Raw genomic sequence first — 19,918 nt, 5'->3', positions numbered from 1 at the left:
TACTAAAGATACTTTAGCATTTTGTGCCATGTCAAACACAGGTTTCTCTACTTATGCCATAAATCATTTCAGGAAGTAATGCTAATGTAGACCATTTCCATAGGATGTCAAGTGGGACAACACCAAAGTTGTATATAAATTAACGCAAGCCAACTAAATATAATTTCCTAAAAGAATGCTTTATATGGCTTGCAATACAATGCAGCCTCTGACAGCATGTTTGCATTTCACAGCACATATCAAAATGCACAGTTCCAGGGCATATGCATTTGACATTTTCTAACTCTTGATATGAAACATTTCAAACAGCATCTCAACTGTAAGAGAGAAACAAAATTAATACACCCCAGATATTTCCTATTGAAAACAAGGATAATAAACTAACCTGGATCGAGGGGAAAGAATAGACCATGAGGCTCCAGGTATTCATTAAGCTCCATCCATCCAATCCCAGGCTCAACAACCACATCCATGTCCACAATATGTAATGCTTTAACAGTCTATAATTTCAACAAATGATGCAATATAAGCATGACAAACAATAACAACAATACCAAACAAACTTCTTGTTTTGCAACTAGAGAGAATAGATAAAATATGAGAGAATGACGAATTCAGATTCCAGAGACTGATATCAAGGGAAGAGAAAACATGCTCCAGACTTCAGAGACTGACATTCAAAAGCTCATTACGAAGTGCAGTGTTTGCTCTATCTAAGTTTGTCTTCTATAGGTGACACATAAAGAAAGCAAGCACCTGCATGCTTGCAACAAAAGTAGGAAGGACCAAAGAAGATGGTTGCAACTTCTATTTAGCCTGATGTGCCTAATCTTATTTCAAACATAAGAATGCATACGTCTTGCGCAAGCAAATTTGTAAGCCAAAAAATAACAGTTATTTATCCACAGATATAAGAAATGGCAAGAGAGGCTTTAATTTGTAAACCAAATCTAACTCTTAAGACACAAATTGATCAATACATACTTTCATCATCGACATGTCGATACAAACACCTCCATTTGGAGACAAGGTGTGACCCTCAATTGATGTAGCTCCACCATATGGTACAATTGGGACCTGCTTGTGGATTAAAAGCAAACAGACTTCAGTACTTTCTTGGAAAGGCTATATTATTTTTCATGCACTAGTGATAGTGAGCAAATAAAGCAGATCATCAATTGTGTTGATCTTTTTAGTAGTTAGTTTTCAATTCTCACAGTTTGTGAGAAACATTACAGACGTATTATCATTCGATCCACATGCTTGAAACTTTAATGGCCATTGAGGACTATCCAATTCAAAGGGTATACAAACATCTCAAAGAAAAAGCCACAGTATTAATAAAAAGAAATGCATAAGGGTAGGGGCATCATTATCGATTCACAGAAGAGCAGAAACTCAGACCTTATGCTTGTCACATGATTTGACTATCTTGGAAACTTCTTCCTCAGACCTGCAAATTATGAATCAGGGAACATTCTGATGAGAAAACCATCAAGTATAACACATAGTTCATAGTGCATTCAAAGACCAGGCACGTAGAATTTTTAACTATCTCTAAAAAAACTGCTAATGTTTCCTCATGTCTCAAATACATAACATGCAACCACTTGTGACAAATCTTATCACCTCGCTTTATTAAAATATCACACACGGGAAACTCTTAAAACTTAAGTAAACGTTCATAACACACACATACGCAATTAGGTACATGATTAACTTTCATCTGATCCAACCTATAGTTCTTAATCCTTATAATTACCACAAGCATCATCATGATATGGGCTTCACCATCCAACCAATATCCCATTGCTACCATACAAGCGCATCAACCCTGCACTACATGACGGCTACAATTGCTACCTCTCGCTATTACCATAATCATCGCCCAGTCCCCCACCCAAAGAAACCACAAACAAGGAAAAAAAAAAAAAAAAACACTAGCACCATTCTTCTTGATGGCATTAAACTTAGCTACCATACAAGCATAATCACAAACCTTGACATTGCCTGCTAGAGCTTCTAAACAAATACACAGACAGATAGATCATATTTTTTAGAACTCTCCAATGTACTGCTAATAACTATAATTGACTTGATAAAATGAAATCGTGATTTTAATTTGTTTGAAATCAACATCCTTGAATTATTAGGAATAAGAAATACACATGAAGATAAGGAACAACGATGCCATCAAAAATCTTATCCTCAAAGATTAGCATTGCAAATGAACATCTAATCTCAAGTTCCATAAAAGTCTCACCTTGGGAAAACAACCACATCAGGGATATTGACTGCTTTGTGAAAGCTGTTTTGTGGTTTTCCATGTACATACCTCTCATCATAATCCATAGTAATGTTATCCTGCACGACTAATAGTATCATTACGGACCCACGAACAATTCAGCAATCAAATATAAAGAAAGAGCGATAGAATACTTGACAGATAGCCTTCAGTTCATCAATAAGCTCTTTTGGGAGCTCCTTGTGCGAGCCTTTTACCACAAACTCGGTGCTACCTTTGCCCCCAAAGCTGACACCTCTACTACCCAAAAGAACAAAAGATAATAAAACCCATTTATCAACCCATGGATGTGTTCTTCCAATCAACCAATATTCTCAACAAGAATCATTTCTTAACTCAAAACCAAAGAAGAAGAAAAACCCACCTAGCGTTGATATCAGAAGCGTCGCAAAATGAAGGGCTCGGTTGGGATTGAAGGGCAAGTGCTCCAGCTGAGACTGCCAGGGCCGCAGGAAGCAGGGACAGAAATGGGTTTCTGAGTATTGAGCTATGGGAGTGGAAGACATGGGTGGTGGGTACTTTTGAAGTTTGAAGATTGTGGAAACGTGAGCTTCGGAGATTGGAGTAAAAGAAGCCCTTTGAGGAGGAACGTAGACGAGAAAACCAGGACGAGAAAGCCATATTGTTTTTGCCCAAGTTTTTTTTTCTCTCCTGAATAATCAATTATAGTGACCAAACAAGTCCTCTCTTCAGCAACCAGATTATGCATTAAAGAAAATGACTTTTCAAGCAGGCAAAAAAGTGAAAAGCTTCTGCTCCATCTTCTGTTTTTGGGCTGGGGCTATGTGATTGGAACCACCTTAATTTTAGTATTTTTAAAATAAAAAAAAATCATGGGTGGTGGCAATGACAGTGACAGAACGCTAGGGGCTGTTCATAGTGCTAACTGTGGCCTTTCGTTGATCTGATCGCCAATCAAGTCATCCCACGCTGATTTGGATGGATAATTGCTCCCTCTCGATCGTCTTTTTATCATAAAATCGATTAAAATTCTATTTTAAAGAAATAATAGATTTTTAAATTACATAATTTTAAGTATTAAAACCACTATAAAATGTTACCTATTAAAAATATAATATATTTCAGTTGATAATTAAGTATATTTTTATTAAGTTTTTATTTTTTATGTTGTAAAAAAAATTTGACTCCAAAATTGAATCACGAATAGGTGGGCGGTTAGAAATCATCACACATATGCTATATATATAGCATATGTGTGATATATATATATATATATATATATATATATATATGTCGACATGAGTTACGGGTAAATTTTCTATCTCTAACCTCGGATGGAAAATAAAAAAATAGTTTGTCTTAGAAAACGTCGTTTTGAGATTTAATCCCAAAACTACGTCATTTTGTCTAGAAAAATATTAGGAAACAAAATCCTAATGTCCAATATAGTTTGAGGGAGTTATGTGTAATTTTTCCAAAAAAAAATATATTGTCATTTTCGTATGGTTATAAGTTATTAATAGTAGTGCCACGTGTACAATACTTAATTAAGTATTTATTAAAGCAGGGTGTCACAATCCCCACGCAACAAATGGGGGTGGCCGGTGGTTTTGCGACCACCCCCTCTCACAACAGACCCTCTTCCTTTTTTTCTCCTTTTTGTTTTAATCATCATTGTTAATGGGGGCATTTTAATGATGTCTCATTTTACACATGTTACAATATTATTAAATATGACTTTGAATCTCGCCATATAATTTAACCAAAGTGTCATGAAACAAGCAATTTGATAATAGGTTGAAGCTTGGATTGATTTTAAACCCTAAGGAAGTGATCTTTAAACTCCAAGAACTAGAACAATATCTTTCCCATGTTTTTAAGGATGCTATTTCCACATTCTTATCTTGACCAAATAAATAATAACATGTACCATCATTGTGAAATGGAGATAATGAGTTTCAAACTTGACACTAAAAGCACAAGTAAAAAGGAAAAATTGAAAGAAAATGATTTTGATTTTTGAAATGGATATATACGGATTTCAAACCTTGTAATAAAACGACAAACAAAAAAAAATGTTAAAAAAGGACTAAATTCCATCATCATGAAAGAAGATGTTGGACCGAATATGAACTGGTACCCTTAATGAATGAACGCAGTACTTTAGTGGGTTTCGCTTCTAAGCCTCTTTCTCCTATTCAGTTTTGTTAGTGTCATTTCTCATTTCTTTCTACTTCTTCCGTGTTATGTAGAACAAAGAAAACAACATTAAAATAAATAAATAAATAAATAAGCATTTTTTGTGAATTAAACAATATGAGCATGTAGCAAACGGGAAAAGAGCTCAGCATGCTACATGTGATATACCAGTAGAATCATTAATTTAGACAATGCAAGTCTTTGAAAATATGGATGTGAAGATAGGACTTATTGGGTTATAAATAATCAAAGCAAAAGAATTACTTATTGGGTTATAAATAATATGCATTATGCTGTCTTTGGATTTTATGAAAAAAGAAGCCTATATGTAAAAGTGAAGAAGAAGTTTTATGAAGAAAAAAAAAAAGCATTTTCATAAAAGTGAAGAAGAAGCGTGACATTTTCAAACCGTTCGATGTAAAAAACAACATGAATTTGATCATTTTAAAATCTACTATTTCAAAAAAAAAAAAAAATTGTAGAAAATAATGATAAAACCTTTTACTTGTACTTTTCTCCTTTTGAACAAATGGGTTATTTATATAAATCTTTTCGTACGGAGTAATTAGAGGACTCACAGTGCAGAGTCATGTACTTTTATCTAAAATAGTTAATTGGATTTGTAAAAAGTCCTTACATTGAATTAGCAAAAAAAAATGTTACATGTAGTAGCACTATTCAGGAAAGCCATTTTATTTTTTCCTACTATTTCTCTTTCAGGTCTCTCTTTTCCCAAAATTTTCACTTACTATTTATCTCTTCACATTTTTTTTTTTCAAAAAGTTGAAAAATAGGATCTTTAAGAAAACTACAATCCTTATAAAAAATAAAAAATAAAATAAAATTTAAATGATATAAATAAAATAAAATAAAAGATAATCTAATGTACATATGATGTTTTTTAAAATTCATTAATTAAAGTAGATAAAATGAATTTTGATTAACCATTTTATATAAAAATATTCATAAACGACTGTGAATGCTTTTTTACTGGGCGTGACAAAAAGGTAAAATCCCGTTTAATTCTCATTTCAGGGGTAATGTTGCCATTTTGATTTAGAACGACTTCCTATCCCGCTCTTGGATCAAATTCGATATTTGAAGCAGCCAAAGATGATCGGACACGTGTCCAAAAATTTTCACCCCATCGACTGGTTTTCTATAATACCGCCCATTTATCATTTTGAAAAATTTGCCAATTTCGACGCTCTCAATCGAAGAACCTCTAGCTCCTCTTCCTCTTTTTTATACCTTCAAGAAGAAACCCAAACCCCTCAGAAAACCCTAGCAAAGAAATCTCAAGGTAAATGCATTATCTTTCTCAGATCGATTCGTACTGGTAACCACGAGCTTGGGCCGCCGCTTGAATCTCGTTTTCATTTGCTTGCCGGAATCTAATTTTTCGGGAAATCTCATTTTCCTGGGAAATACGCGTTTCTAATTTTCTTTCTTTGCACGTTTTGATCTAATTCATACTTTGTTTGTGTGTTTTTCCTTTTGGTGTTTCAGTTGAAGTGTGACAATGCCGGAGTCCAGGGACAGGCGGTCGAGGCCGGTGGACTATGCGGCCGTGTTCGTTCGCCGGAGAGCGGCTGGTGCCGGATTTATTCTAGAGGACCAGGAAACGGGTCCGAATTTGTTCGACACCCCGGTCAGGCGGGTGACGACTGCTACGACTCCGTCGACACGTGGGCAAAGAGCGTTGGGTACCACACGAGGTGGTGGGTTCAGAAGAGGCGGATTCGGAACGCCAAGAAGTGTGAGTAGACGGGTTCTGTCCGGGTCTCCGGCCACGGGTCGGGAGAACACTCCAAGTACCTCGTGGGGATCGGTTCGGAACAGGCCCAGGAGCAGTGTGTTACCTTCTTGGTACCCGAGAGTTCCTCTTCAAGAAATCACTTGGGTTATGCGGGTAATTATGCTGCTTTTTCTTCAGCCTTTTGATACTCTGCTATTTGTTTTTGGTTAGATCTTGATTGAATTATTTGGTTAAATCAGATACTTTTGTAGATTTTCATGGGTTAATCGTTGTTTTGCGGTATAAGAATCTTCCTGCTTTTGATAGATGAAGTAGGGATATTAGATGGGTTTTTTATGACGAATCTTGCGTAGTTGAGATGAATAGTAAGGGCATTTAATGTGCCTTCAATTTTTTCTTTTTATGTCTTGGGTGATATAAATTTTGAGGAACAGGTGTAAGTTCAGTTACTTTCAGTTCGAAAATTATCACTGTTCTTAAATTGTTACTCTAATTTATTATTTCCAATTTGGTTGTGCTGCTGTTTTGGGCTATGATTCAAGAAAATAATGGTGGAGTTAAGTTTTGTTGAATTTAGTTATTGAATCAGCAGTTTTGTTAGTTTCTCTGTTCGGTACAAAAACAAATTCTTGTTTTCATATGGATAATTAGGTGACATTGCGTTTCTTATTCTTCTTATCCCTCTCTTTCTCTCTCTCTCTCTCTTGATTTATTTGTTATTGATGCGGTTGTGACAAATCCGATTCCAATGCTTCTGCTCTTGATAATTGAGTGATTCTTTTGAGAGTTTGTATTATGCGTGCATCTGTAACAAAATATTAGTGTTAGTGTTCTTTATTAATGAAAATTTGGTATATGGTTAATTATATTTGTGATTTTATATAATCTAGATGGTTATATTTGCTACTGAATGTTTTACTCTTGTGTCTTCTTTGTTACGTTTGAATGTTTAACAATCTATTTTATATAATCTAGATGGTTATATTATGAAACTTCGGGATCAAATTGGGGGATTATTTCTCCATCAAGGTCATTCTTCGCATATATGCTTGAGTTTGTCCTTCAATCATAATTCATGATGAGTTGAATGTTGTTCATGCCAATTGATGTTAATTTATATTTCCCTAAGAAATTAGGTTGGAAATTTTTTTTTGTCAACAGTGTTTGATCAAGCTCCCTTCGTGCTCTTATATTCTTTACCATTGTGTTAATAGAATTGGCAATATTTATCTCATCTTTTATCTATGACTTGCCAGTGTATTTATTTAATAATTTTGAATTTTTGGCCAATACTTCACAATACTGCCACTCCTTTTCCCTTTGATCGTGGGTGATATGTATCCTCTAAACCAAATTTGAGAGCCACCCAATACGCTTAATCGTTGTGTTTGATTTGTCTGACCTTCAGATGCTCCACTTAGAGCATCTAAATCAAATGGCTACTACAAAGCCTTTGCTACTGCCTGTAGGCCAAGTATCAAGGAAACTTCACTATTCTCAACTTTTTGAAGAAAAAAGATTGGTCTTTTTGTATTTAAGTGTGATCTCAATTGGGATACATTTCCCTTTTGATAATTACATTTTTGCATTTGGTAGTTGTTTGGAGGTGTTTTCTAGGTAACTGATAAACTTGATTCTGGATATACTCTATTCTTAGGCAATTGAAAGGAGAAGAGCTCGGTTGGGAGATGTCGAAGGCCTAGAAATCGAGAGTCCTGTTCCTGAGGGCCAAAGGATTCTTGACCCTTCTGCACTAGTGTCAGGTGCTCAACTCGAGCACGATCTCTCTTTGATCTCTCCAAGGTCAGCTGTCAAGCCTCGAACACCTGCTGTCGGTAAGGTTCCAAAGATCTTGCTTGAAGTAGCTAATCAAAATGCTGGAGGAACAGAGTTTCTCACACCACAGAAGAAACTCTTGAATTCAATTGACATGGTTGAGAAAGAGGTGATGAAGGAATTGCAGAAACTGAAGAGAACCCCTAGTGCAAAGAAGGTGGAGAGAGAGAAAAGAGTTCGTACTTTGATGTCAATTCGTTGATTCTGTTCAACTTCACAGTGATTAGAACCATGACAGATCAGAGCACCCAGAAATCGAAAGACAGAAGGGACGAGATTGATCATCACTTGATGATATTTGGACGGTGAGATTGATCATCATTTGATGATATTCCGGGACTCTTGAAGTAGATGTAGATATATCTCATGTTTTCTCTACTTGAATTCGTTTATAACACATCTAGCCAATTGTCATTCTTTGATAGTCATGTGTGGGGCTAGTAGCTATCGTATGAATCTGATGTACATAATGACAACATCTCACTTTCAATTACACTACTTCATAAGGCCTTTTGCTAATATACCATTACTTTTCGAGGATTGCAAGGAAGCGTTAGGTTCTGTTTAATAGTTTTTATTGCATTCTACTAAAATTATACGAAGAAAACTATTTTCATATAAAAATTTTATTGCATGCAACTCTTAATAATAACAACAAAATTACATTTCCAGCAGCCATTGCACTGTTTTCATCATACCATATATTTTAATATTTAGTCATTTGGTAATAGTAAGAGACATTCAAGTAATTCTGACCAAAGATACACGAAGGCACCACCAAATCCAATCCAGTTGTTTAATACCATATTTTCAAATTTTATCAGAACTAAACCACATTACAAATACCCAAGGGCATATATAGTCTGTGAATCCCAAAACTCCTTAGTTTGCTTCAACGTCTCAGCACGTTCTGCAATTAACCTCTCCTTCCAATAGTCACTGCACCTGCAAGAAGTTTCAGGGGTCAGTAATGGTGAATTTTCCTGGTTCGAAGAAACGAGGTTTTATAATAACTCTTCACCTTCTTTTCATGAGAAGATGCAATTCTACCATGCGCACTGCTTTTGTATATACTCCAGCCTGTAACAGGAAAGATAAAAAAGTTTGGATCAAGTAAATAACATAAAATTTCATTCTTTCAAAATCTAGATAATGTGCTTATAACAATAACCCCAAGAGGTCAACGGTTAAATAATTTCGGGTTAATAAGAATCTTTGGTTTTGATCAAGAGGGCAAGAGAAATTCAAAAGTTTATTACTGCCAACAGAAACCCTCTCAAAAAGTTTGCTAAAGAAGATAAACTCTGGAAAGATTATAAAATATGGTATTTTATCAAATACATCCCAGTAGAAGGGAACATCATAATACATGTTTTATTGCCGAATATGAACCTCTATTTGTATTTTGTTTCCTAATTAAAACTTTCAAATTTAATACTTTACTGCATTTGTCACAGAAAATGAATACAAACCTCTCTGCAAATTGGGCACTTTGATTCCGGAGTTGCAGCTTTAAGGCCTTGGAAATTCAACACAGAAGCAGCTGAGCAAGCACATGACTTGCAAAAAAGATGACCGCAACTCAAAGCATATGGATTAAAGACACCATCCTGTGAGAGCATTATTAAATACACATAAGAGAACAAATACAAAAAGCAAAATTTCTTCCTTAGGAATGCAACTGAAAGTAAGATCTTACCAAGCAAATGGCACAAGTCAGATCATATTCTAGCTTTATAGAATGCGGAAGCATCAATGTCATTACAGGCTGGGTTGCATCAAAATCACAAGAAAACTGACCAGAAAACTCATTAAGCTTTCCATCATTTGATCCATTAAAATTCAAATAGAAAGCACCCAATTCTATAAGCCAAGGTGATTGCAAAAGCTCAATGTGTTCAGCCTGCAACTTCGACTTAAAATTCCTCCCATTTGCAGAGCAATGAACCTAAAATAGAAGATGCAAAACACCAAAAATCACTGCTTGATAATAATTGATATAGAGGAATATTAACCAAATTAGCAAGGATAGTGAGCAGCTATAGTCTTGTGCATACCTTATCATATTTCTTAAGGATTTTTCTGATTGCAATTGCATTCATTGTGACATATTCAACCAACATTTGTCCTTCTAGTACCATGGCTTGTTGATCATTCTTGAAGAAATGACGCAAGTGCAATAAATATCTCTGCATTCCAGTAGCAACATGAAGATGAAGGAGATGCCTAACTCTTGAACTAAAGCAACCAGCTATTTCTGAAGCTTCCTTTGTCAACTCAGAAAAGAACTTTTGATCACACACTGCAGAATGCACAAAGCTTCATAAGAGGGACTACAAACTACTAAATAAGCAAATCATGAGTTTAGAGTATGTTAAAGAAGCAAAATCAATCACTGTACGACAAAAACGGTTGTGTGGCAAACATCGAACTTTAAAATCTTTTAGCAACTAAAACCTAACAAAACACGCATCGATGAAGCCTTATGCTTGAATGCCACCTGAATAGGTACGGAATAATTGTACATCTTCTCAAAAGGGACCAAAAACCATTCCTCTTCCTTTGCCTTTCAGATACACTTATGCAGAAATTAACAACTCAGATGAAGATGCACATTTACAACCTAACAATGAATACATTAGTCGATTGAAAAAAGAGACAAACAACCTGGATATATACCATAACAATATTAACAAACTTTCAAGTACCTCTAAATGTTATGTTAGAGCATTTCCAGCAGTGTAGTTAAAAATTAGATATTAGCTACATTTAGCTATTTTTACTATTTTTTTTTTGCTCTAACAGAATAGTTTCATATTAGCTATTATACCTTAACCGCTACAGTGAATAACTTCATATTGTTATTCACTGTAGCACACTAGATTGTTAAATATAATATTATTTCTACATTATTTTCTCTCTCTTCTCTCTCTCCCTCAACATTTCTCTCTCTTCTCTCTTCTCTCCCTCCCTCAACGTTTCTCTCTCTTCTCTCTTTTGTTCATGAATTTATGATACAAATTCAAGTCTTTTGAATCACTAAAAACTCCCCAAAAAAAAATTGAATAGCAAAGCGAAAGTGAAAGAGAGAGAGAGCTAATTGCAAAGATGGCCAAGGGGTTTGGGTTAAGAGGAAATAGCTAGTCATGGGATGTTTGGGTTTGGGTTGAGAGGGAAGAGGCAGAGCGAGAGTGAGAGAGAGAGAACTAATAACAGAGCTGGCCATGGGGGGTTTGGGTTGAGAGGGAATAGCTGGTCATGGGAGGTTTGGGTTTGGGTTGAGAGGGAAGAGTGAGAGAGAGAGAGAAAAGTGAAAAAATAAATAAATAAATAACGATTAAAAAATAATATTTACAAAAATAGAGAATGAAACAAAGAATCTGTTGGAATTAGTATTAAAAAATGAGTAAATAAAATAAAGAATTGTGCTTTTTGATTAGGTAGAATACCTCTTACTGCTAGAGATGCTCTTACATGAGCCATAAAATCTCGAGATTTCAGACCATTAGATGTGTAGTGTGTGTGCGCGCGCCCATTAAGAGGGTGAAAAATCAGGAAATATCATCTAGGATACACCTTCAAAATCCTAAGAAGGGTCCCAAACTCCAATAAAGGTATGCCACAAAAAAAACCTTGAAATTCTATTGAGGTTTTTTCAGAGCAAATTGCCTAACTTTATCTCAACTCAATTACCTAGCCATAAAATCTCAAGATTGCAGGCCATTAGATAGTTGTTACATGGCTGTGTACCCATTAAGAGGGTGAAATACCATCTAAGATACGCCCTCAAAATCCTAAGAAGGGTCCTAAACTCCAATGAAGCCTGAAGGTATGACATAAAAAAACCATGAAATTCTATTGGGGTTTATTCAGAGCAAATTATTCGACTTAACCACCGGTCCACCGGAGATTTCCCCGCCGCCCGCCGGCACTACGCCGGCGTGACACCGGTGGTCTATTCATTGTTTGCAGGCGTCCCACATTCAGTCTCACCGTCAAAAATCCACATCAACAAAATTGAAAGTTTTTGCTGTCGTTTGCTTTACTAATCAGCACTTTATCATTGCCATTTCCCAACATTTTTCATCAATCAACAACCCCATAAATCGAACAAGGTCAATATCTAGAGGATAAATTATAATCAATATTAATAACTCCCCAAGAAACAAAAAACTTAAAAAAAAAAAAATAACCTTACACGAGCAAGATTCACATTGACATTCAGAATTCCAAGAATCACCGACGGCTTTGCAACTCCGACAGTTCTTTAGGACTTTCTTGAGGCGCTTATACTCGACATGGGAACATTTCTCCAAGAACCGCTCCTGGTCTCCGTGCAGGTACTCCGCAAAAGACTCCCCGAATTTCATTTTCTCCTCACAACCTTAAATTCACCTTCCCAACCCCTTTAAAATACCTTTAGCTCACTTTTTTCCGTTTGGTTGATGAGAAAATTTTTGCCTTCCTCAGTTTTCTCAACAGAATTTGCCGTTGCAATTGTGAATATTGCTGCCAATCAAAGAGAGAAACGGTACACGCGGTTTCAGGGCTTTTTTGTAGGCAACTCAGGCAAGATTGTAACTTGCAAGCGCGTAACCAGGGAGTGTATGAACTTTTGAACCATTTACCATCCGCGATTTCCTCCACAATTTATTTATTTATTTTTTTTTAAGCTGGGAGGATAAATATGACCGCTCAGAATAAAATATATTAAAATTTAATATACCGTGCCACGTAATTAAATCGTTCAAAATTTTAAAATAAATATGAAATAAAATTATAAATCACTTAAAAAACATGATTTTAACGAATATGACATGGATGTGAAGAGTAATGTTATTATTTATGTTCCTAAATGGTAATTTAATCGGTTGGAATCACGCCTAATAAAGTCGATGTCATTAGGTCAAATCTTCTTCCTCTTTTTGTGCGGACATATCAAAAAAGTCGTTGTTCTCAACTTTACATATTTAATTTCTTATTTGCCTTATGCGTAGTAGTCGTATTTTCTTTTTATTTTTGGTTCCTATAAAATTTTCTAATGATGATAAACTTATGTTGGTCATAATAAAAGAGAAATGATACGTGTACTAGTTTGTCTGATTTTGATGAATAGCACACCATGAGAAACTCTAGCATTTTTCATAATAAAAATGGGAGTCGGCAATGGAAGAGAGAAAAACGTTTTTTTAATTTTTAATTTTTTTTTAATTTTATTTTGTGAATTAATAATATGATAAATTTTGGACATTTCATTTAAAATAAAAGCTCCAAATTAATTAGAAAGGTGGGTCGGTGGTGGTGGTGATCATTATTTGCACTCATGATCATCTTGAATCTTAATTGATGCTTCCAAACTAAGTACGACTTTTGTAGAGTAGGACCAGTAGGTATACAACTTGAATTGTATATTCACTTCCAAACGTCATGTAGCATGCCAGCTTTCGTAAGAAAGGAGCAACATGTGTTCTTAAAATGCATGTCGTTTTAGTATATATAAAGACAGCATGTGATTTAACTGTGCCTCATTGGTACAGCATGCCATTTTTAATTTTTATTATTGGATGTGTTGCTTGCTAAGAAGAATATCCTAATGCTTACTTGTGCATCAAGACCAGCTTATCTGGTGACCTTGCTTAAAATCGTTGTCACGATTGATTTATCATGTGACACAGAGTAATGTAATAAGGAAAATTATAGTCGTTTTTGAGTCATTTAAGTGTGATGTGCTTTTTAAAATTATTATTAATTTTGATATGATTATATTGAATTTCAAATCATATCATTAAACTGATTCGCCTTTTAAGATAGATGAAAACGAAAAAATTGCTCTGCTGTTAACACTCAACCGGATGGATCATCTTCATCCATCGAGAAAAGTCCATTTTCATGCACAGAAAGTAATGATCATGATCGTGATGACGTGTTGCACGTGAGGTCCAAGGTCTTGGTGATCCTCCTAGATAGCTTGCGTAATAAGCTTATTCAACTACTTCACAAACCTATAGTCAAATTGTATTTTCCGTGAAGTCTATTCCTTGCGTAGTGGATTGCTACTGGAGGCTATAGTATAAGTTTTTTTTTTTTTTTTAATTGAAGGGGGAGAAAATGACTATAGGGGAGGGTCGTTCTCATTATTGATCCGGATGAAAGAGAGAGTGTGGGAACTTAAGGGAATGCTACTGAACATAAGGTGAGTAGCGACTCATTTAGATCTTCATAAAAGATTTCTCCCGTTAGGGTGGAAATCCGGTGGAGAATAAGAGTGTTTAGAATGCAGAAAAACCAGGAGAAAACTAAACAAAGATTTCACGTGAAAAATAGAATAATGAATCTGCATTCTCATGGGACTCTATTTATAGAGTCCCAATACAACTCTTGGTCAAGAGTTACCACTCTTGACCTGCTACTTCCACATGAAGTAATTTTACTTTTTTGTAAAATCTACATGATCTGATGTGGTGATGACCACACTAATAATAGTGTGATCATCCTTTATACCATCATCTCCCACTTGATCATACTATTATAATTAGTAATGAAACCTTAGTTGTACATGTTTATTTTTAGTATCACAAAAAACATGTCAACTCCTTATCTGCCATATAATCTAGGCAATTAACATTACTTATCCATAGTTAAGAATACAGTTCATACTCAATATTATAATTAATGATTTTTTTTTATTACATAATAACCATATGTAAATTGAATTGAAAATTTTTATTCAATTTCTTATCTCCAAGGTTACCTTATTTGAGATAAATAGTTATACTATCAGCATATTTTTTTTTTTTTTTTTAAAAAAAAAAAAAAATGCATACCATCATTCATTTAGGCGTCCCTAAATTCTTCTGATCATGCTATTTTTACCATGTAGCCTTTTCATAAATTTTCCTTAATCTCATTTTTGCTACATGCTCTCTAAATTTATCTAGAGTTAACTATTTGGTCATTGGATCAGCTACCATCTCTGTTGAGGGAATAAATTCTACTTTCACTTCACCTCTCTCCACTATATCTTGAATATAGTGATAACTTATGTCAATGTGTTTGCCTTTGGAACTTTGAGTTCCACTTTTTATTAAAGAGATAGCAGACCTATTATCACAAAATACATTGACAGGCCCATCTTGCATTCCAAGATTTAAACTTTTAATGAAACGTTTAATCCAAACAGCATTGCTTACCGCTGTGCTGCATGATATATATTCAGCTTCCATTGTGGATTTTGCAACACAATTGTGTTTCTTACTTAACCAAGAAACAGTTGTTCCCCCAAATAAGAATATATAACCGCTTGTAGATTTTCTGTCATCTACATCTCCTGCAAAATCTGCATCAGTGTATCCTGCAATGCTAAGATCTTCTAATCCAAAACATAAACCCATGTTTTTCGTTCCTTGCAGATACCTAAATATTCTTTTAACTACTTGCCAATGTTCTTTTCCAGGATTGGATTGATATCTACTAACCAATCCTACAGCATGACAAATATCAGGTCTTGTGCTTGTCATAGCATACATAAGACTGTCCACAGCTTGAGCATAGGGGACAATTTTCATTTCAAGAATTTCTGTTTGGTCTCGAGGACACATTGTTTTGCTCAAATGTTGACCTTTTGAAACAGGTGTATTTAGACGTTTATATTTATCCATATTAAACCTTCTAAGTACCTTTTCTATATATTTCTCTTGATCTAAGTATAATAATTTCGAGGTCCTATTCCTTAAAATTTTTATTCCCAAGACATAAGTTGCTTCACCCATGTCTTTCATTTCAAACTTAGATGCTAAGAAATTCTTTGTATTTTGAATTATTTTCAAGCAATTTCCAGTTAATAATATGTCATCTACATATAGTGATAATATAGTCAACTTATCATTGTCATAATGTATGTAAACACAATGATCTAGTGGACTTACCTCGAAACCGATTTCCATGATGGCCTTATGAAATTTTAAGTACCATTGTCTTGAAGATTGCTTTAGCCCGTACAGTGACCTCTTCAATTTATAAACTTTTTTCTTCATGTCCATTCACATTGAATCCTTCAGGTTGAACCATATAGATGTCTTCTTTTAATTCTCTATTAAGAAATGTTGTTTTTACATCTAATTGGTACAATTCTAAATCCATTTTAGCTACTATGGACATGATTATTCTTACTGACGTAAATTTTGCTACGGGCGAATAAGTATCAACAAAGTCCACACCTGGTTGTTGAGTGAATCCTTTGGCTACCAACCTAGCCTTGTATTTATCAAGACTTCCATCTGCTTTGAATTTCTTCTTCAGTACCCATTTACATCCAATAGCTTTTCTTTGCTGTGGCATATCCGTGAATTCCCATACGTCATTTTTGTTGATGGAGTCTAGTTCATCATTCATTACATCTATCCATTTGTCTGCATCATCACCTTTCACAGCTTCTTTGTAATTGGAAGGATCATCTTGAAGATTTATGTCATTTATACTTAGTATATAATGATCTTTAAGAATGACTCGTCTTTGTCTTTTAACTCTCCCACTGTTTTTCATGATTAGGGATATTGAGATCCAATCTCCTTTTACTCCCACTGTCCTGGAGATTTTTAATGTCTTCATGTGCAGATTCTTCATCTTCTAATAGACTGATATCTTTCTTAGGAGTGATATGATTTGAATTTTCTTGTGTAGATTGTTCATCTTCTAACAGTCTGATATCTTCTATAGGATTTATTTGATTTGAATTTTCAAGAAAAACAGCATCTCTGCTTTCTATTAATCCTTTTTCAGAATGGTAGAATCAAATCCACTACCATTCTCAACATATCCAATGAACTTGCATTCCCATGTTTTATCTTTTAATTTATCCCTTAAAGGTTTTGGGATAAGTACATGGGCTTTGCATCCCCATACTTTTATATTTTATAGGGGAAAATACAGTTTACCCCCCTGAAGTTTCAGGAGTTTTTCAATTTTAACCCTAAAGTTCAAAAATTGGTAATTTGAACTCTCCGTTTAATTTTTTTGTCTAAATAGACGGAAATCTATGAAATTACATCATTACCCTCAGGCTTTTTAAAAAAAATTTCTTCAATTTAACGGAAATTAGTAACGGAAAGTTTAAATTGCTAATTTTTGAAACTTCAGGGGGGTAGATTGCCAATTTTTGAACTTTGGGATTAAAATTGAAAAACCTCTGAAACTTCAGGGGGGTAAACTGCATTTTCCCCTATTTTATAAGTTGGGTTTCAGACTTGTCCAGATTTCATAAGGAGTTAAAGGTTTAGATTTTGTCTTAACCCTGTTAAGTATATAAGCTGCTGTGGATAAGGCTTCTCCCCAAAAATGGATAGACAAGTCAGCGAATGCCATCATAGACCTTGTCATTTCCATTAAAGTTCTATTTCTTCTTTCTGCAATACCATTTTGTTGAGGCTTATATGGCATTGTGTACAAATGTTTTATATCATTCTCTTTCCAGAAAGTATCCATAGTTTCATATTCTCCCCCCTATCATTATTCAAGGTTTTGATAGATCTTCCTAATTGTTTTTCTACCTCTAATTTGAATTCTTTTAATTTATCAATAGCTTCAAATTTATTTTTGATGAGGTAGATATATCCATACCTTAAATAATCATCGATGAAGGTAATAAAGTATTCAATTCCTCTATGTGTCTTAGTTATGAATGGTCCACAAATATCTGAGTGAATTACTTCTAATAATTCTGATGATTTTCAGTGTTTAGAAAAAGACTTGTTAGTCATTTTTCCTTTAATACATGATTCACATATATTAAAATCTCCATAATTAATATGAGGTAGTAATCCACTTTTGCTCATTCTTATCAATTTATTTATGTTAATATGGCCTAATCTTAAATGCCATAGATAAGAACTACTTTCAGACACTTGTGAATAATGTGAAATAGAAACTTTATTATCAACTTTAATGGAATACATATTGTCAACTCTTGTACCCTTTACAGATGTGTTTCCTTTCCTAATATAGACATTCCCAGATTTAAATTTTATCCCGTATCCCTTGTTATCTAATATAGGAACTGATATTAGATTTCTCCGGATACTAGGAACATACAAAACATCATGTAAGACAATAACTGAACCTTTGATAGATATCTTACACTGTCCTTCTAACACGTCACTATAGGTGTTGTTGCCCATGTAAACTTTGTGCTCTCTAACAGCTTTCTCTTTGAAGTCTACAAAAAATTCCCTCTTGTTTGTGATGTGTCTGGTTGCTGCTGAATCAGTCCACCATGAGCTAGAAGTTGGTTCTGCCATCAATGCTTCAGTGATTGTCATTGCAATCTCCTTCTGTGGTTTAACACCGTGGAGTTTTGGACAATTCTTTTTAAAGTGTCCAACTTTTCCACATTTGAAACATGCTCCTTTAGCTTTGATTTTACTGTTTAGCTTACTTTTCCATTTTCTTTTGAATTTTAGTGGCTTGATTCTGAATGTAGGAGGAGTTCGAACAATCTGATTTGAGTTTTGAGCCATCATCAAATTGCTAGATGTTCCTTCTCGCCTTCTTCTCTTCATTCTCTCTTCTTCGAGTACTAGTATCACTGGTAAATAAATCATTGAGACTTCTTTTCCACTAAGTGTTAAAGAAGTTACCACATGTTCCCATGATAAAGGAAGGCCGTTAAGTATGGTGGTGACCTGCATTCTGTCTGATACAGGATGACCAGCATTTGCAAGCTCTTTTGCTAGTAATTCCATTTGGTTAACAAATTCGCCTACATAGTCATTGTCACTCATATGTGTACGGTTGTATTTGTCTAATAGCAATTGTACATGTGTATTAGATCTTGGGTCGTACTTTGCTTCCAGTGCTTCCATCATTTCTTTAGCAGACTCATGACTTTTGAATAGAGGAATGATATTATCTTTCATGTTGTGGAGAAGGGTTGCTCTCGCCATTAAGTCGGCTTCTATCCATTTTTCATGCTTCTGTTTGGCTTCACTGTCATTTAGGTCAACTGGATCGGGTTTCACAGATGTAAGGGTATACTGTGTTTTGTCATGTGTGAGTACATAAGTTATGTGTCGTTTCCACATTCTAAAATTCATTCCATTAATACTCTCCAGTCTAGAGGAATCAATGCTACTTTTAATAGCCATTGTTAGAAAGTAGATTTAACAACACAATAATAATAATAATAATTATTTTTTTTTTTAAGTACAATTTTTACAATTGTCTAAATAACTATAGTAATTATTACAAGCTAAATAATTTGTTTGTGATTCTAATTATTATTACAAACTAGTATTGTCTGTAAAGATAAAAATAAGAACAATAAATAATAACAACTTCAGCTCAATAATCTTCAGGATGAGTCAGACACGCCTTATATTTGTTCAGATGTCCCCTATAATATTCAAGAGATGGATTTGGTGGACTGACCCGTTCACCTGTCCTTGGAGGAGTGTAGCGGTGCATGCTAGTAGGCCACGGGTCCCTTGGGTTCTGCTCAATGGTCCTAACAATTCGTAAAGGATGTGGACCCCTTAGGCGCCTATCAGATGAGATTTCCTCTGTAGCCAAATCTGGAACAGTGAATGCAACCTCCTTGTGTTGACTTGGAGCCAACCAGCAAGGTCGGATAAACCTTCGATGCAAACTTCAATGGCTTTGATTAGAAGTCTCACCTTTTTCCCAATTATTTCTAGGATTATTATGCTGAAAATTATTAAAATTATTGTAAATAGAACCTGTAGAATTGTAGCCCTTCGAATCAGCTTTCCAATGGTTTTTGAATGGACGAAATTGGGGTCGAAACGAGCCAGAACGATCGAAATTGATGAAATTCCCCTGAACCGGGCGGGTCTACTGAAACCGGG

The 19,918-nt window shown here is 34.8% G+C and overlaps 3 protein-coding genes across 4 annotated transcripts; 1 reads left to right on the top strand and 2 right to left on the bottom strand.

Moving 5' to 3' along the window:
* Nucleotides 1–380: 380 nt before the first annotated feature.
* LOC132162228 (D-lactate dehydrogenase [cytochrome], mitochondrial-like) lies at nt 381–3,072 on the bottom strand. Its single transcript, XM_059572490.1, has 6 exons — nt 2,670–3,072; nt 2,440–2,545; nt 2,264–2,364; nt 1,405–1,453; nt 985–1,077; nt 381–500 (listed from the first exon to the last, which is right to left on the bottom strand). The coding sequence occupies exons 1-6, from the start codon at nt 2,924–2,926 to the stop codon at nt 381–383; spliced, it is 726 nt and encodes a 241-aa protein (XP_059428473.1). The 5' UTR covers nt 2,927–3,072.
* A 2,607-nt stretch (nt 3,073–5,679) lies between these two features.
* LOC132161755 (protein POLYCHOME-like) lies at nt 5,680–8,591 on the top strand. The gene is made up of 3 exons (XM_059571939.1): nt 5,680–5,768; nt 5,975–6,377; nt 7,882–8,591. The coding sequence occupies exons 2-3, from the start codon at nt 5,988–5,990 to the stop codon at nt 8,260–8,262; spliced, it is 771 nt and encodes a 256-aa protein (XP_059427922.1). The 5' UTR covers nt 5,680–5,768; nt 5,975–5,987; the 3' UTR covers nt 8,263–8,591.
* An 87-nt stretch (nt 8,592–8,678) lies between these two features.
* LOC132192142 (probable E3 ubiquitin-protein ligase BAH1-like) lies at nt 8,679–12,695 on the bottom strand. Of its 2 annotated transcripts, none has more exons than XM_059607385.1 (6): nt 12,259–12,695; nt 10,118–10,362; nt 9,760–10,008; nt 9,533–9,670; nt 9,082–9,140; nt 8,679–9,005 (listed from the first exon to the last, which is right to left on the bottom strand). In XM_059607385.1, the coding sequence occupies exons 1-6, from the start codon at nt 12,428–12,430 to the stop codon at nt 8,897–8,899; spliced, it is 972 nt and encodes a 323-aa protein (XP_059463368.1). In that variant the 5' UTR covers nt 12,431–12,695; the 3' UTR covers nt 8,679–8,896. The 2 variants fall into 2 exon arrangements, with proteins under 2 accessions (XP_059463368.1, XP_059463369.1); XM_059607386.1 differs by having other exon boundaries at nt 8,679–8,999.
* Between the last annotated feature and the right edge of the window lie 7,223 nt (nt 12,696–19,918).

The sequence above is a fragment of the Corylus avellana genome, chromosome ca9, assembly GCF_901000735.1.
Source record: "Corylus avellana chromosome ca9, CavTom2PMs-1.0".
Taxonomy (NCBI): Eukaryota; Viridiplantae; Streptophyta; class Magnoliopsida; order Fagales; family Betulaceae; genus Corylus; species Corylus avellana.
The sequence above is the reverse complement of the archived record's forward strand: the minus strand, read 5'-3'. Positions and strand labels throughout refer to the sequence as shown.

Coding starts and splice junctions, on each gene's coding strand:
- LOC132162228 (XM_059572490.1), bottom strand. CDS start 2,926: ATGGCTTTCTCGTCCTGGTTTTCTCGTCTACGTTCCTCCTCAAAGGGC. Junction 1,454..2,263: donor GATGTGGTTGTTTTCCCAAG/GTGAGACTTTTA, acceptor CATAATTTGCAG/GTCTGAGGAAGAAGTTTCCA. Junction 1,078..1,404: donor AATCATGTGACAAGCATAAG/GTCTGAGTTTCT, acceptor ATCCACAAGCAG/GTCCCAATTGTACCATATGG.
- LOC132161755 (XM_059571939.1), top strand. CDS start 5,988: ATGCCGGAGTCCAGGGACAGGCGGTCGAGGCCGGTGGACTATGCGGCC. Junction 6,378..7,881: donor AAATCACTTGGGTTATGCGG/GTAATTATGCTG, acceptor CTCTATTCTTAG/GCAATTGAAAGGAGAAGAGC.
- LOC132192142 (XM_059607385.1), bottom strand. CDS start 12,430: ATGAAATTCGGGGAGTCTTTTGCGGAGTACCTGCACGGAGACCAGGAG. Junction 10,009..10,117: donor TCCTTAAGAAATATGATAAG/GTATGCACAAGA, acceptor CTTCTATTTTAG/GTTCATTGCTCTGCAAATGG. Junction 9,671..9,759: donor TGACTTGTGCCATTTGCTTG/GTAAGATCTTAC, acceptor ATGCTCTCACAG/GATGGTGTCTTTAATCCATA.